The sequence below is a fragment of the Echinococcus granulosus genome (assembly GCF_000524195.1).
Source record: "Echinococcus granulosus chromosome Unknown EG_S00143, whole genome shotgun sequence".
NCBI classification, from domain to species: Eukaryota; Metazoa; Platyhelminthes; class Cestoda; order Cyclophyllidea; family Taeniidae; genus Echinococcus; species Echinococcus granulosus.
In genome coordinates this window covers 132,942-150,563 of record NW_020170523.1, presented here as the reverse complement: position 1 = coordinate 150,563, position 17,622 = coordinate 132,942, and the positions used below count along the sequence as shown (strand labels likewise).

General features: G+C 40.2%; 2 protein-coding genes across 2 annotated transcripts in view; one reads left to right on the top strand and one right to left on the bottom strand. All coding sequences in view use genetic code 11, as the record gives it.

The window, feature by feature from the left end:
• Positions 1 to 5,350, top strand: part of EGR_09336 (hypothetical protein) — a gene marked incomplete at both ends in the record, with an annotated part of 7,653 nt that extends 2,303 nt beyond the window's left edge. The window contains 5 exons of the mRNA XM_024498585.1: positions 1,934 to 1,985; positions 2,019 to 2,144; positions 2,482 to 2,644; positions 4,592 to 4,674; positions 5,095 to 5,350. Of these exons, the coding sequence (XP_024347016.1) occupies positions 1,934 to 1,985; positions 2,019 to 2,144; positions 2,482 to 2,644; positions 4,592 to 4,674; positions 5,095 to 5,350 (680 nt within the window). The remainder of the gene's footprint in view (positions 1 to 1,933; positions 1,986 to 2,018; positions 2,145 to 2,481; positions 2,645 to 4,591; positions 4,675 to 5,094) is intronic.
• Positions 5,351 to 7,107: 1,757 nt separating this feature from the next.
• On the bottom strand, positions 7,108 to 13,401 carry EGR_09335 (hypothetical protein; the record flags this gene model as incomplete). The annotated part of the gene is made up of 4 exons (XM_024498584.1): positions 7,108 to 7,216; positions 9,181 to 9,257; positions 11,698 to 12,081; positions 13,318 to 13,401. 4 exons carry the CDS (start codon positions 13,399 to 13,401, stop codon positions 7,108 to 7,110), a joined length of 654 nt encoding a protein of 217 aa, XP_024347015.1.
• Positions 13,402 to 17,622: the final 4,221 nt, after the last annotated feature.

The following is a 17,622-nucleotide window of genomic DNA, read 5'->3' as shown; positions in this document are numbered from 1 at the left end:
TATGCGGCATCCAAACAAGTCAAGCGATAAGGTTTGAGGATCCCGTTCAAGATGGATGGTTCTAACCAATGAAGTTCAATTTCCGTGGCTGATATTGCTCTACCCTCCGGTGGAGGGATCGTAGAAGGAGCTGTTAGCAATGATAAATTATTTTCAAGAATTAAATTTGGATGTCTTGATACGAGGTGGCTTAATTTGATTTGGCTTCAATGGCGCAATCTGCAAAGCGGATTTTGTTTAAGACGCTGTGACCTCAAAATTGGCTGCGAAGGTACTTTACCTATGCATGCATACCCCCTACCTTAAGCCATTCCATTGACACGTCTCTAAACGCATGCTACGAAATGCAATGTATCAAGCGCAATAAGCTTACCAGTCGGCCATGTATCCACATAACCTACGTAACTCAAAAGCAAGATTCCGTTACCAGTTGCTTCCAAATGCACTTCGTATAGAGTGTTGGGCTTCAAATCATCAAGTGAAACCTGTCCCGTCGTCACGCTTGCAGCCTTTTGCTTAGGAGAAGTGTGAGCAGAAGCCGCTTCTATTGTTACTTTAATTTCTTCCACTCCGGCCTTAGCCAATTCCTCGATGTGCCAACGTAATTGAAGGAATGTAGAGTTGACGCGACTCATATAAAAGTATGTCAGGAGTGACTTCCCTGCAACTGTTGTCTTCTGTGCCACCTCATCTGAAACGCAGTGCGCATTATAGTCACATGCATTTGTGCAAAGGATTTTGAAGAAGTAAGTCGCTTATATGATTGGCGACACTACTTTGCGTACTCGAGTCACCCTCATGGGGAAGTACCTCATGCGATTCCACCCAGTGGCCGATATCTGAAGCTTATTTACTTATTCAATGTCCATTTAGCCTCAAATTGATAGAGGTTTGAATTGGAGAGTGTAGTAGTGAGCAAATCCTATCCACTCGATAACAAGCATGACCGTAAGTGAATGGCTTGGGCACGTTGAAATCGTTGTAGAAAACAATTGTGATGATTTATACAGTGTGGTTAGGGTCGAGGCTGAGGTTGAAGGTGAAGCTGCACTATCAAGCCGCTACATCTAAGCTATATAATCATTAGTAGATACTTTAATCGAGAGCTTTTACATACTGATGCACATTCTCTACCTTAAGTGGTGCTACATGCAAGTCATTCTGTATCAAGTCGCAGTAGACAATAGCGTGGCTCTTGCAAATGTTAATGACATGAAGAATATGAGAATTATTGAGTGGGAAAGTGCAGTGAAATGAAACTGCCTATAACATAGTGGAAATTAGATTCGGCAAGCAATGAGGGAGATTCACTGATATAAAAAACCCTTCCTCACATATTGTGATTAGAGTTGAATATAAAGGCGCGTCTTACCATGGTCTCCTCTTTGTCCCCATACCAAAACGGGGGTCGCCAACAAAATGAAGCACAACCGGTACGCCATCTTCAATGCAGAAATGAGTGGTGTGCCCAATTTATGGAGTATTTATAGGAGTGCTCACATTTATGTTGTCCTATAAGATATCTTCTCCCTGACCTGCAAAACTACATCTGCTTCTGCACATTGCAAGGTATTACATGTTGTGTTTTGTTAACCATTTTACCTCTAACTGTCACACTTGTTAACGGTGGGTTGAAGAGTGAAGGAATCTCAGGCTCATGGCATGAAACGTTGGGTTGACTTTCGTTTAAGATATTGCGAACAGGGCATTTTCAAAATCGGCATTACCTACAATGTGAATGGTAAGACTGCATTTATGGCGTTTTATTAAGATTAGCCACAAGTTGTGCCCTCAGTAAACGGAGGTAGGGTAACGCTGTTCGATGGTGGAGGATGACAAGCATGAATCGGGCTTTTTGTACACCCCTATGCCACATCCCTGTTTCATAGATGTTTCCTCATGCCTCTTGTGTATTTCCAAGCAAAATTTATAGTCCAGAATGGAGAAGAAATCAATAAAGTGTACCATTACCATTTAGTGAAATGGTAAGGAAATATTGCCCATTAAATAATCTGTAGTTTCGACTTGCTTGGGTCCACCAAATCCTGTCAAAATCGGACTCCTAATTCTGTGGGTAGCTGCTTCAATTTTACCTTCGTTGTTGAGTCACTTTATCAGTTTGCTATGCGAGGTGATGTAGCATGGTAATTAGCATTCAATTGGGTTGATGTCGACGTGTAATTTGTAGCTGGCCTATTCAGGTAGTAGTTTTTTTAGGTTAATCCACATTGCGTGCTGCCTCCAGACATTTCTTTAAAGCATTTAATTCTGTTTTGAATTTTTGCTTGAGTAACAGCGGTCTTCATCTACACCATTCTAGTTCATTTTGACACACCCATAACACAGAAATGCTATTGAAGTTGGTACATCAAGTTGGCAATCATGCGAATCAGTAGAAAATTACTTCACTTTAAATATTTGAATTATTTTTATTTGCACATTGCTAGTAGAAGAAAGAAAACTGCTAAATTTCATCAGTAGGAATATTGCAGCCTCAGTTGCACCACCAGTAATTAGCGACACATTGACTTCTGCACGAAACCTGCTGCAGTTCTACTTATCCTCATTCAACGTTAAAGTTCTTGTCCTTCATTTTGTACTTATGCAAAAGTTCAAACATGGTCTGGGAAGTACTTTAACCACGGTAGTGCAGAATCGGTCAAGCATGTGTCGCAAAACTACCATTCATTTTACCGTTACGGAATTCTGTTACTACGGCCTTAGGTGCAACTGGTGCGCTGTGACTCTCCCTTGTTCATTTCCTCTCTAACTTTCATTCCTTCAGATACCATTTGTACCTAACTTCGATAACACCGCTGTCAATTGAGTTTCGCACGACTCATATCACCATAATGTTTTCAAGCCACGTAGTCAACCATTCCAAAATTCGAATGCATTTCCACGCGCATTCTGATATACCTGTGAAGAAACCTAGCATAAAAGTTTTGTGAAATAGATGTTTTAAATACGTGCAATTATTCTTCATCGTGAAAAGACGGCCTTTGGTAGAAGTCCCTCAAGGAATACGAAATACACGGGCTGCAAACTGCATGCAATTGGCTAATACAAAAGTGAACTTTAACGTTAGCAGGTAAACCTGTCCGTGCGAAAGACAACTCGCTCGAAGAGGCCGACCATATGCCAACAAGTGATAGAACCCATCCTAATGAATAACCACATCTACTTACGTCCCGTATCAGAAAATTTCAACAAGTAAGGAGACCGTTAAAGACTGTTGGAACATGTAGCAATAGAATCCACCCACACCTCTTCCCACGCCTCCCTCATGACGTCTATCCAATTGCTGTCAGTGTTCCTCCGTGTTCCTCTCTCCAAAGTAAACCAACAGTCAAGGTTTCTTTGCTTTCGATTTTCTGTATTGCAAATAGGCAATAACCCGACATCGACTCTCTTGTGACAAAAAACTGTCCTTGTACTTCTTCTCCACCTCCGATTCTCCGATTACATAGAGACAGGGGTTTCTCGCAGCTTATGAAATCATACTGATACCACATAGGTAAATCAGACGCATCATTGATGGCGTGTAAAGATCTCATTCTCACGATTGTGGGTCTACTTCATGAACTTACACAACATCGCCGCGCAGCTTACTACCACCACTAATGCCGAAGTTCTCAACTCACTGTCAATACAACAATCAGGGAACTCCTTAAGATTTTAATTGCAAAGACACTTTTAGATAATAATAATAATAATGGTCTTCAGCGTGGAAAGATATCGAGGCCGAAAACCGCAGTGGCATTCACAGGATAGATGGATTCGAGAAGAATGCCGTCATGTACCAAAAAGGACCTTTGCACATTACTCCTATGGCACCTCTTCAATAGTCGCACTTTCATCTCAGAGATACTTTAGTGCTTTGGCATGCTGTGGGCTAGTGAAAGTAAATATCGCATCATCTCTTGAAGTTGTGGAAACACATTAAAAGCAGCCTATGCAAGAAGCCTAAATAAAAAATAGGACAAGGCTTTCATTGGAGTCCCGGCACTTACTCTCCGTTTGCACACGAATTTAAGCAAGCAAGCATGAAATGCGAGAGATGAATTGCATGAGACGATGCAAAATAAACTCCAGCTAAGAATTAAAGCACATTGCAGCCTATCTTCTAACCGTACAGCAGGTATTCTCTAAGGCAATTCCAAGACATGACAGCAAAAAGACCAGGGATCTTAAATAGACCAACAGTACAATGTCCCAGTCAAATATTTGTGGAGCAGAAAATACGAGTATCCAGAATGCATTGAACATTTTCACTTAGATTAATTTAAGACGACAACTCATTATCTCAGGTTTGATAAGCTATTCGTTATACTAAAGCTAAATAAACGACCATGAGCCATAGGAACGTGAACTCTGATAACCTACCAAAAGATCTCAAGGGTTTTATTCGAGATGGTAGCAATGAAAGTGCTGTGTTGCGTTCACAACGAAAGTCTGTTTGTCTGACAGAAACCTTCTTCACGGCGCCCCAGTCATAGTATTGTTTGCATAATCACACAGATTGGGACTAATTGTTTAAATTGACTTAACTCTTTCTTGACAACTAGCAAATACTGCTATCCTTTATTAGTTTTGCTGTTTTAAATCAATGCGGCCTTTACACAATACAGGAATTGATGCAATTCCAGCTGTCTTCAATTATTATAGGTCGAGGTATGCATGAGGTGACAGCGGAAACATTTGCAATGAGGAGGGAGGAAATCGCCTCATAGCAGTACAAAGTTAATTAACAAGAGGACGTAAATCAGAAACAAAAAGCCCTTGCGTGGGTAGAACATCATATCCCTCGTGCAGTTGTACCAAACCAAGAGCAAGTTTGGAGAAAAAGGACATTTTTAGCATCCCAAGCAGTGCCTGGGCTCATGCATTTTTCCAAGGGTAGTTAATAGCCCCCTGGTAGACTGATTGCGGGTTGCTCCAGTTAGTCATTCCTCAATCACTCATTGAAGATGTGAATACATTGGCATACGCAATGTCCCATAAGAAAAGTAATTTACGTAGTTGCCAAAACTATCGGTAAAATCTACGAAGACGTCAGCAAATATGTTTGCAAATGAATTAAATCAAAACAAGGATAAAATTTCACTTGTCCATGTTCACTTTTGATGTGCGAATGTATGGAATTTCTGATTCTTTTAGTAAATTCACCCCTCCACAACGAGCTAATTGGTACGAAAGTGCGCAGAAGTACAAAAAATGCATTTCCATAATGCCAAACCAAAAAAGAAAAGACACTTGCGCTTGTAAAATTGGTTATATTTTACTTGATAGTGATATGAGTACGGGAGAAGCTGAGCCAGTGCGCGAAGACATCGAGAAGCAATGGTAGTGGTGCGTATGAGGAGGAAAAGTCTTAAAGAGAATTCAATGTGATTGGGTAAAGATGACAATGGAAACATATAAAATCCATTTAATTTTTTGTTGACCAATTTTTTATCTAATTCACAACTAAATATGTGCGTTTTGTCATACAAAGGGCGCAATCACTCGGTTTTAATCCGAGTTCAAAAATTTTAATTGCTTATTAACCTATTCTTTTCATGCATGCCCATATATTGTAATCATTTCGATAGGTATACGTCCTTGCAAGTGTGTGAAATACAAAATTTACATTATGCGCTATGGATTCAAACGTACCTGTGGCTTAAAATTTCCTCATCGTAAAGTCATACCCCGACAAATGTGAAGTTGTACTGATGATTGACTAAAAGGCCGATACTGGTTATCCGGTTTTTTTGGACAAGGCGATACTAATTGTGTCCTTTCTCGAATTCTTACGCAAGCTACATCCTTGGTCTTCGTCAATAAGAGATGGTTGAGATATGAGTTTGGGTTTAAAAAGGACGTGCACTCTAAAACGCATATTAATCAGGCAACTTCAACTTAGATAAACGCGCAAATAGTGAACGTGCGCTGTTGCATCTACTTACATTAATCAAGAGAGGACTTCCAGCCATTTAAACAACGGGAAACTCAAATTTACCATCTTTCGCTCGCGATAATAGGACTGCCATACAAATGAATAACAAAATTTTGTCAAACATTGGCAATATAGAAGGAATGGGGTGTTCGGCCAGGTTTTCATTCATGTACTCAGCCAAGGGGATGGAATGGAGACGTTGGCTGGTTAGGGCTCAACAACTCCAGCAACTGGCAAACACACCACGTCTGCAGCGCCGCATAACACAGACTTCCTCACATCTGATGGAGATGTGACTGCTGTCTGCTTCTTCCCATCTGTCAGCATAACAATAACACAGATGTGCTGTTACGGCGTCTGATGCGGGAACAAGTAGGAAGTGGTTACACGGTTGTAAAGAGATACAGTCACTGCACTTGGATGTTCAGAACCCAAATCCTTCCTCTCCTTATTATTTTGGGGTAAAAACTTAATTCACCGGTGTGTTTGTGTACAGATATAGAGCGTATGATTGTGGAAGAGCTAGGAACTATAGCCATCAAGATGCAAAGAATGCATGCTTTGAAGAAGACAGTGGCTAGTTAACGCGTTGGTAGTTTATTTAACTGGGCGTTTAATCATGCAGACACTTGATTCCACGTAGCTAACACTTCCTCTCTGTTGCACAGCTGCGGATCGAGAGAAGACTTGAGTCGCTACGCTATGATTGGAGTGCATTTGTTTTCCAATGCCATTTTGAGCGAGTGACAAGACTTCCTACTGGTAGCATATAGTGGGATGTACTTTCATAAGCGTTTGATCTCTTCACTTGTTCTGGATTCACAGGCTTCATTTTTTCGCAATGAAGTTAGGATGATGTTTGGCATCACATCCCTACATTACCATGCTTTGTCTTAATCCAACATCCAACACCTTGGTGCTGCAGGATTCTAAAGGTCTGATACCAAGGCTACTAAAGTGTATCTCGGTAGTCTTTGCGTAAGAGATAACAATATTAGGATTGGGTTAGGACTGGGGTGTGGCAAGGACACCACCAAAGCATATGGAGGCATCCATCTTCCCCTAGAAATCAAGCAATGCAAAAGCGCGGATTTGTTGGTTTATAATTTTTGATTAGTAATTTAAGCTGGTGGCTTATGCAAACGGACTCTGGATCCCACTTGCTTTTACTCCACAAATGCACTGCTTACAATCGCCTTGATTGCGACATGGCAAGTAATATAAACTGCAATTTCGAAACTTGATGCAATTATTCGAGTCAATTTTTTAAGAGATCTAAATAACTAATTATTAGAGAAAATCTTTCCCAGTATTTCAATGTCCATTATTCACAATCAAAGGTGTAACCCGCTTTGATGGTCCTCTGTAAGTGTAGAAATGAACACCATCTCGATATGTGTGTACCCATGGCATAATACAGAGCCAAATGAAGCATTTCGTTCTTTTAACACAACAAGGAAATGACAAATGGAATTAAGGGCCTCATGCTAGCAGGAAATACTCAATTCTTCTTCTTTTCCGATGGTTAGAGGGGCTCAGCATATCTTTTCAAATCCTAACTGGCACATCAAGGGCAAAACCCCCAAACTCGGAGAGTTGGTAATTCGCATTCGACTCATATACGCAGAGGGTGAAGTTGGTAAAGGTCTGGAGTTGTGTTTTACCTTTCATCATTTTGTCATCTCTGCTCGAAGACTTTATGGAAAGCGGGTTTTCTCAATTTGTCTGATTGCATGACTTCCACAGATCGCCAACTGGCTGCAAGACCGAAATCTGCATAGGCGATGAGACGACACACGGAGAGACGGATGCACCTGGAGATTGCGATGGAGTGAGCAAATTCCCTAATTTCATGGAGTGAATCTTTCATTTTTTGATGCTTATCTAACAACGCTGAATGAACGCATAAATGAATAAATATATGGAATTATGGAGGTTTAGGAAATGAGTGGTTGAGGCGCGAGTAATTGGATTGTCAAATGACAGTTAGATTCAGGTTTAATCGCTTGATAGTAAACGGATTTCATTATTGTTAGTGGATGGCAAGCAGAGGTTGGCAAATTGGTCAAGACTGAATGAGTGTTGGCAAAAGGTGGCTTTGATATGTGTGATAAAGCCTTTCTAAAACGTAAGCAGTGTTCATACCCAACTGAAGTTGACCATCCATTCGATGTGAACGGACGTGGTCCTTATTGCACGGATTGATTGGGTCGACAAACGACATAGAACTGGTGACTAGGGGGCTATCCCTATGTGTCCACACAAGAACGAAGAGCTGTCATGCTCGAGGTTGAGTATATTTTGGCTTTTGACAAATACATGGCAGGAGAGCTCACTTCTCCGACTTGCATAACAAATCAGCTAATTACTGCTATACCTGACCCAGCGCCTACCATGGCTGTCTTCGCTTATGAAAGTGGCTTTCAATAAAACGCACAACTGTTTCGCTGCCAAAGCCCGTCGATGCCCCATGCAAGTCTATAGCGGCAAAGGCAACTCTGCCCCTTTAAGAGTCATGATTTGGCCCAAAGCATTTGCGTTTGCTCCTTCTTTTATAACTGTGTTACCTATGCAGCCATTTTGATAATTGCTTGTTGAACTGCTGCAAATTTCAATTTAAGCCCTAAAATCGTAAGCTCCTAGTGCTATACTTTTACAAAAAGATCTTGATTGTCTAGGCATTAAGATTAATATCCATCTGAATCCCCTAAATTATAAATTTGCCCAAAATATTAACAAGAGAATAATCACTTTTTCGCTAGATATAAACATGGATAGCTTTGCCTACATTCTGCTATTTTCTATCAGCCATTAGGAAATCGTTTGCTTCAAATTAATAGGCAATCTTTGTTTTAAGGATTTTGTTTGATTCTTTGACATTAGAAACGGCTTCCCCATAAAGTTAGTCATGTGCTAAAATAATTTAATGGATGCTTTTACTGTACCAATCCAGCCGCTCCCGCAGGCTGAAGTGTTGTCCTAATGTATCTTGGCTGTGTGCTGATAAGGCTAATTATCGTGTCAAAATAATTTGTTTATATTCTTTTCTTAGATTTGGGAGCAACTGCACAAAACGCGCACTCTTAAAAATTTTCATTTCTCAATTTCAAAAAGACATTTCCCCTTTCACAATTCCTGACCTAGTATTTTACTGTAGAAACCAGGGGAGCAAACAGAGGACGTCCAAATCCTACACCATAATCGCGCATGTTGAACATCAGTGGAAGGCCTTCTTCCACGAAAGAGAGCAATAAAGTACCTCATCAACCCAAAATATTTCCATGTCTTTATATACTGCATGAATTATGAGACTATCCTAAGAAAAATTAGACAGGTGAAAATAACATGCACAACTGGATTTCATAAATTCCTTTTGTATTATAAAAGATGTGGACGCGGATGCACACACTCCTACTGCTAATTAAGCAACGCGATCCATTAGGCAGATGTATTTCAATGTCGTTTAAATTCTACGTGATGCCTTTTCTGTACTCTACTCTTTCCACTCAACTAAACGTATTGGGATTTGAATGCGACGACGCAAGCACTTCAAATGCTTGACTGCTATTAGCCACTCGACACGCGAACCGTCTGCTGCCTCCTCCTTCCTTTTATCAGCCCTTGGGTGGCTCCACTCCATCTGGGTGTGACAAGGGCGCCTTCGTAACAAAGCGCGGTGATTGCTGTGCGGCAATACGCTTTATCATCGCAAGCCTTTAAGTCACACTAACTTATTTGTCTTTGCCTATTTGACCATGGTGCATGTTATTGCGCTCTGAGGTGTGTTATTCGCATAAGCCATGGAAAGCTTCCAGTCCAACAGGAAAGCGATAGATAAGCGGTAACAAATAGAACACTGGTTCGTTTGTCATTTCGCATTCCATTTAAATTTACATACGGTTGAAGGCAACGTTTCTTTAAATCTGTGAGCCAGTAATGAATTGGAGGCATTGCGTTTAGCTCTGGATTTCATATCACTGACTTAAGTACTTTCGAGGAATCGGGAATACCAAGTAGGTTACCAGTAATAGCGCTACTCGAGGAAATCAAACATATGGCAATGTTGTTTGGTTCTGTGCTGTCTTCGCATGCAGAGTGATTGATACCATCACTCGTAGAAACAGAGCGTTGAGTTCACTTCCTCATTATAATACGACATTTGGAGAAAGGACCGAAAAGAGGAAGTCTAACAGCGGCACCACAAACGTACATGCCGGACATCATTGGCAAACCTGGGAGGTAGGCCCTCTCTCAGCATAGATCCACCCAGCATTTAGTGATACCAGACATCTGTCCGTGCCACTCACACTACTTGAGAACTGCACGGTTTTCACACAGGTAAAGAACTATTTGCTGGAGACATCTTGTAAGTGTAGCGTGGGACTTGAGGGTCGACATAGAGGAGCGTGGATTTGGCCAATGCATTGCTAGTTACGTTTGATCGTTCATTTGCCTGCCAAGAAGGGTATTGTATAATGCTGGCTCCTATCCACTACGGAGAACATTAATCTACCTAAACACTCTTAACCACCTCCATGTCTCTTCATGCCGCCTCTCATCTTTGAGGTCAGCAGGAAGGTGCCTCAATAATTGGCAACGAGATCGTATTTTCGTGCATGCAGCATTGCTAATCATTCACTTCGGAGCACAATAACACGCACCATAATCAAACAAGCAAAGAAGTTGAAGGAAATGTGATTTAGACGACTGTGCAAGTGCAACGCATTCCAACAGTGTAATGTTTCACTGTGTTCCGGAAGGCGTCTTTTGATACACCCAACTAAGGTGGAGTCACCCCGCCCGTCATCATCACATGAAACGAATTTCAGCTGATCAGGCGCAGGCATGGAATGGATCCCATTCATGGTCTGTGGAAATATCACAACTACTAATACCTCGTAGTAGTTGTTGTCGATGTGGTTAAACCATTTGACAGACGTTGGTCTTGCATCAATGAAACCACGTGCACCATGCAGAGGATCCGAGCGTAGTTCGGCACAACCTCCTCTACCCTATCAAAGCATAAACCAATGCACGTCTTTAGTCCACCTCCTTACCTGTCACCCCCACGAGCTGTAGATAAGGCATTATAGGCTTATGTCCGCCTGCTTAAATGAGCATCTTTGCCTCGCACATCCCTCTTGGCGCTGCGTTGGTGCGAGCGATGTGTTCTCGCAAAATGAACTGAGGGTTGATTTACCAAGAAGGACAAAGGTGCAGAAGGATTTCACGAGCACTGAAGGCTCCACCCACACTCATCCTGGTGGGCGCCAATGATGTTTCGGAATTGAGTATCTTAAAGAGGATTATATTTCCTTTTATTTTAAGGATTTTTTTTGGTAGATAATCCTGTGTAAGATGTAGGGGCACCGTATCATCCGGCTGTGACATCTGCAGATGTAATTCATTCGTTTTCTGTGTCTTCGTAAAATTGAAGATGGTTGCTATTCCGGGTCGGTTAAACAAGTGTATTTTGTCCTTCACAATCTGGCTCGTTGTAAGGTATTATGTTGAATTATGCGGAGTTAATCATGGAGTAATGACGATTGTGATTGGGGTAACTGATGTTTGTTAGTTGTTTTTGTTTTAGTAGAGTTATATTATGTTGTCTTGTCGTGCCGAAATTCGCTAGTTTTAGGCTGGACGAATTTTATGCTGCTAGAGTTGATGTCTGCGGTTTAATTTTGTGCTAATGCTGTTTTCTGTAACGAATCATTTTGTTATTACAGACTCCTGATTCTGAAAGCGCTAATTACTTTAGTTTTTTTAAAGCTGTATTCATTATAACATTTATTTATGATGATTACGAAGTTTTTGGTTTTTATCTCTGAGATTATGGTAGAATTTTTGACGACTGGGCGTTTTTTGAATATATTAATGATTTTAGAGAATTTTGAAGTTTTGATTCTCTTGCTCCGTTTATTGTCTTTACCATTAGATAGCCATATGACTTTTATGGTTTCAATGGTTATTTCTACAGTAGAAGCAATTGTGGGGTTGGCGGTATTGACACGAGTTTGCGGATGTTCGTCCTTATTAAAATTAGTTGCTTTAAGTTGTTTTATTTGTCTTTTCAAGGTTGAAGTTTTGAATAGTGGTGTAAAATGGTCTTGGTCATTTGTTAGGGAAGTGTTTAGCGACTAGTTTATATTTGACCCGTATAAATTTCTACCTGATAATACTGGTTCAAGTTCTAGGCGTGTGCAGTCAGATAGTGTTAATTGGTTTGCAAGAAGGCTGCGTGCAAGTTTTCATGGATTTTAGGTTATTTTTTATGCTTCGCGTTGTTGTATTAATCTTTTAGTGCTTCTTTGATGTGTGTATGAGCTGTCGATGCTTCCGTTACTGCACCTCATTTTTGAGTAGTCCCCGTAATCTGAACAATTTTTAACAGATTGTTGCTTTTCTGGATGCTTGTTGAGTACCTGCCAGTGGCCACACCCACACATGGATACGATTACACAAACGATAGACACACCGCGTTAAAGGCCATATTTACACAAGAACGATTGCATTTGCAGAGTGATTTACCATTCCACTTTGTGCTATCACCGATTTTTAGAGCAAATTCACGACTAAAAGCAATTACTTTTCTGACTTTGGTTGAGGGATTGACCAAAGCAGGTTGTGCAAATGATTGGCAGCGTCATCTCTTCATACACAACATTTGCCATCTGTGAGGCAAATTCCATGCTCCACTTCCTTCTTTGATTAGCCAATTTTCAGAGCTACATACTAAACAGACGCTGTTTAAGCTCTTTCATTCACTCCAAATTCTCTGTGCAAAGTAAAGCCTGCATTCAACTGCACTATGCTATTGCTATGTTACCTTCACTTGGGTGATCTTATAATGACAAAACGATTATCAATGACAGGAAAAAAGGTAGATTTGCTAACCATTGCTCATGATTAAGGGGTTGTGAGTATACAATAGTCTATTTATACTTAAGTTGAGGAAGTGGAGATCAAGTCGGCTTGACATAACTAGGTAACTTATGTGTACTGATTTAAAATAATGTAAGGCGCATGCCTCACTGACACCACAACTGTGGCTTCAAAGCTGAATGCCCAATCACACCGGCCTCCTACACAGTGCAAAAATTTGTTTCAGCAAATAGATACATTCTGGTATCCTAATCATGGTTCATTCCACAATTTGGCCTACACACCCCAATATGAAAACACGTAGCTTGGCAAAATCGTCTGTGCAACGTAAAAAATCAAACGCAACTTATGCTTAAATACAACAGGTTTCCCATTCATTTTACATGATGATCATTCATTCAGTGGGTCAGTTCATTAGAGTTAGAGTTGAATTAATTATGGGTTACCATATCTAACTCATGCGAAATAAGGACTTACTAATAAATTATTACCTGTTTCCAGTCATTGCGATGTAACTGTAAATGACTAAATAGTGCAAAATATGAAAGGATCTGCGCTTGTAAATCAGAAATCATTCACTAGAAGAGGTGACATTATTGATAATTGAACACAAACAAATTGCAACTGCTGCCATCCCCGCTTCATAGGGGCCTGAAGTGGAAGAGGATTGGCTGGATAAATGCAAATTGTGGGACGTGATTTCGCGCATAGCTAAAATAATTGCACATTTCTACCTACTTACGGTATAGTTTAAGCATGGGCCACCGCCATGCCAGAGATTATGGAAGTTATGGCGGAGCCGCTGGTAGTAATATCATGTAACACATACATATCGCATAGCTGTGGACTGTACAGTAACAAACATTATCAACTGCCCCATATTGATAAACTCAACATCATACTCTCATGTTATGACGTGAGAAATTCAAAATCGGATTCCGTAATTTCTAACTGACTTCATTTGACGACATTATTTTGACTACGGTCTGTTCATTCTTGATAACAAATGGGAAGTGACTCTATAAATTCCGAAGGTGACCTAATAAAAGTCATTGCAATGGCTATGTTGGAGTGTTGACAGACTTCAGCCATCTCACTCCACCTTGACCAGTTTGAAACACATCTGCAGAGTGTCTGATATCATATTAACATAGGGCCAGTATAGCAGAATATTTGCAAGCCTCGTCAATATTACAGAATTATCACCTGCGCGTAGATAGTTTCAAACCTTCAACACAAGTGTTCTTATTTATCAAGGTTTCAATACAAATGGGTATGAATACACTTTGTTGGGCAACATGGACAGGGCAATGGCATATTCATTTGAATTCCCCACTGCGTCACGCCATAGGTAAGTCCCGTAATATTAGTGCCATTAAGTGTAAAGAGATAGTACGACGATTCTAACTCACTTGAGGGCATGCTCTGTATGTGAGACAATGACTTGGAGTGTCTTTCACATTTTACCGGATCCTGTGCATTTGCTAGAATCGTGCTGACATCCACGAGGCATTAATGAGGTGTATCTAGATGTAAATTTTCAACAGTTCTTGAGGTCGTCGTGTTAATTTTGGTAAGGGCACTTATGGCAGCGCCCTTTCACGTCGCATTCAAACAGGTCAGGCGATAAGGTTCGTGGATCCCTTTCAAAATGTCTGGTTCTAACCAATGAAGTTCAATTTCCGTGGCTGATTTTGATCTTCCCTCTGGTGGCGGCATCTTAGAAGGAGCTGTTAGTGATGACAAGGTATTCGTAAGAACCAAATTTGAACGTATTCATACTATGCGGCCTAATTTGATTTGGCTTTATTGGCACAATCTGCATTATCTTTTGTCGAAAATGCTGTGACCCCAATATCGCCTGTAAAGGTCCTTTATCTATGTATATATACCCCCTACTTTAAGTCATTCCTATTGACATGGCCCTAAATGCATGCTACAAAATGCAAATGATAATTCTAAATCAGCTTACCAGTCGGTCATGTATTCATGAAACTTGTGTAACTAAAAATCAAGGTTCTGTTACCAGATGCTTCCAAAAGCACTTCAAAAAGTGTTGAGTTACAGTCCATTAACCATACTTTGTCCCATCGTTTTGTTTACAACATTTCCCTTAGCGGGAGTGAGGTGAGAAGTCGGTTCTGCTGTTACTTCAATTTGTTTCACTCTGCCCTCAACCAGTTCGTCGACGTCCCAACTTAATTGAAGGGTTCTTGAGCTCCTGCGACTCGAATAAAAGTAAGCCAGAAGCAGATTTTTCCACAGCCGTTGTCCCCTGTGCCATCGCCTTTTAAACACAATACATGTAAAAACATTTTTCTGTAAATATGCTCTGAGCATTCCGTTTTGTGTAGCTGTGTCAATGTGCAGCATTGATGACTCACATCCATTAGATTTAAAGTAGGGTGTCAAATGGAAAGTAACTGATAAACAGCATGTTAAATACCAGCATACCTGGAGACTGAGGCCTATCTACCATTTGCAATGCATGCGTCACAAATGGACCAACGTATTTTACAAGTACCTTCTCGTTTCGTGCAGTAAAAGGAGTTAGCTGTACCCAAATCGCAAAAAGAAATTGTCTTTATTTTGTAGCACTGTTTTGGTAACTTCTACCAAAACTAAACTTACTTCGCTATAAAGCGACACATAATCCAATTTCCAGCTTTACTCTGATTGCAGTCACATTGAAAGATGCTTTGACTTGGGATGAAATATAAGGCTATAATTACGGATCCTGCTATATCAGGTTTAATCACTATTCAACGATAGTCGAGTAACTCGCTGAGTGAGATTTTAAAGTAAAATTCTTCTTCATAGAGATCAACGCTTTTTTTCTCCTAACATCCTTTGAATGAGTGGTTACTGACCTAGTTTTAATGAGTTTTTGTAAATGTGCTACGCCGTCATAAAACTCAACTATCGAATAACCAAGATAAAGGACGCATGAGAAAACACGAATACCTGAAATCGTGGGCAACATTCAGCATATTTTTCCAATTTTACAAACTACTTTGGTTGTTAAAGCCGAATTTTGAAGTTTATCGGTCTAGTTAAAGAAATGATGTTCTCCTGCTAATATTTGAATGTTCGGCGATAGTTTGAAGAGGAATGTGAAACATATTTTAAATGATCTGGAACCCAGATAAGTGACCCGAAGATAGTCGGGCGTTTGTCGTGTTCATTAGACCTCATAAGCAGGTAGTAGTATTGTCTCCGAATCAAGAGGAAAGTGAACCTTGCATAACGCGATTGCTGACATACGAACTTCATCGGTTTTTACTAATTAAGCGATTTATGTCGAAGAATTAAATATTTCGAACTTTATAACAACATCTTAACTTCCTAAGATTGGGCAGCAGTAAAAACCTTAATACGATTAGTAAACCGAAGGCAGTAGATCCGTCAGATTTATCCCACCATCTCCTAACTTCCTTATAACATTACTTTTTGTAAAGAGACTTTGTGCTAAATATTCGCATATTAGAATTAAAGCAATTGTATCAAATTAATGTTATTTACTGTCGTGTTTAATGAGAATAAACATTTAGTTTTCGCAATAAAGATTTGTCGCTTATACATAGAAAAGGAATTGCTCGGATTTACCTCGGTACATTTGTAAAACAATTAGGCGAACCAGTTTGGAAAGTCAAGCTCTTCACTGGACGCCGTTGCTTGGTTGGACACACGTACTTGCATTCATTCCAAGTGGATGGATGCAAAGGTAGAAGGCAGATATACGGATTCGCCAATTGCTGATAGACGACGGATGAGATAATAGGTGAGTAGCTAAACAGCTCGTTGTCTCATTGCTCAATAACCACCTTGAAACACCCCGAGCGGTGGAGATCAATGTTTCTTCGATCTACCCCGTTCTTGGATCATCAATGGCATGAAGTGTTGGGACACGAAGGAGTTGCAGATATTAAAGCAACTGAGGATTTCTTTATCTGTTCACTTTTAACGCCATTAACCAATGTGGATCGGTACACTTAGACGGAATCTTTTTTTCAACTCTCGACAGTAGAAAGTGATGCCATTAATGTGAACACTTGCCACTTATGCTTTTTGGTGTATCTAGATAAGAAATAGATAAGCAGTGCTAGCAACTGTCTTTGCGTAGGTTGTGGTAAATTGAAGATATCTTGAACTAAAAGGAAATTATGAGGCAAAATTTGGTATCTTCAGAGATCATGTTTCACCACCGCTTGCTGACGGTCAGGTAATTGGTTGAGCTCACAGCAGGCACTAATTGAGGGGTGTGTAAAGGCAAAAACACTTTAATGCACTACTGTAATTAGCCTTGCTTTCTCCGAATTTTACCCCAATGCAAGGATATTAACGTGAGTATGGTGGGCTTTGCTCCATGTGCCTCGCAATCATAATTAAACCAAACCAAAGTAAAACATGCTTTTTATTTAAATTGCTTTGCCTTAACAAGAACCAACAACTGTAATCGGAGATATTCAATCTTGCATATTTTTACAGGTTAGAAGCTTAGTTTGCACTTTTAGTTATTTGCCACAAAGCTGCATTTCTGGTAGTAAAACTTACTTTATTATAACAACAATATTTAAAAAAAGAAGTACGGGCGCAAATAATTTCATCAACAAAGGAGTATAATGTTAGCCATTATGATTTTTGTTTGTTTAAGTCGTTCGCCGAGCGGCCCTCCTGCTCTTTTGCGTGGGCTTTGCGTGCTTCTGCGTAAGTCGTAAGAGTTCCTGTCTTCTGTCGTGTTTCGGCCTTTTAGAGTTGGTACTCCCAATATTATTGCTTCTTTTTAGGTTTTTGTT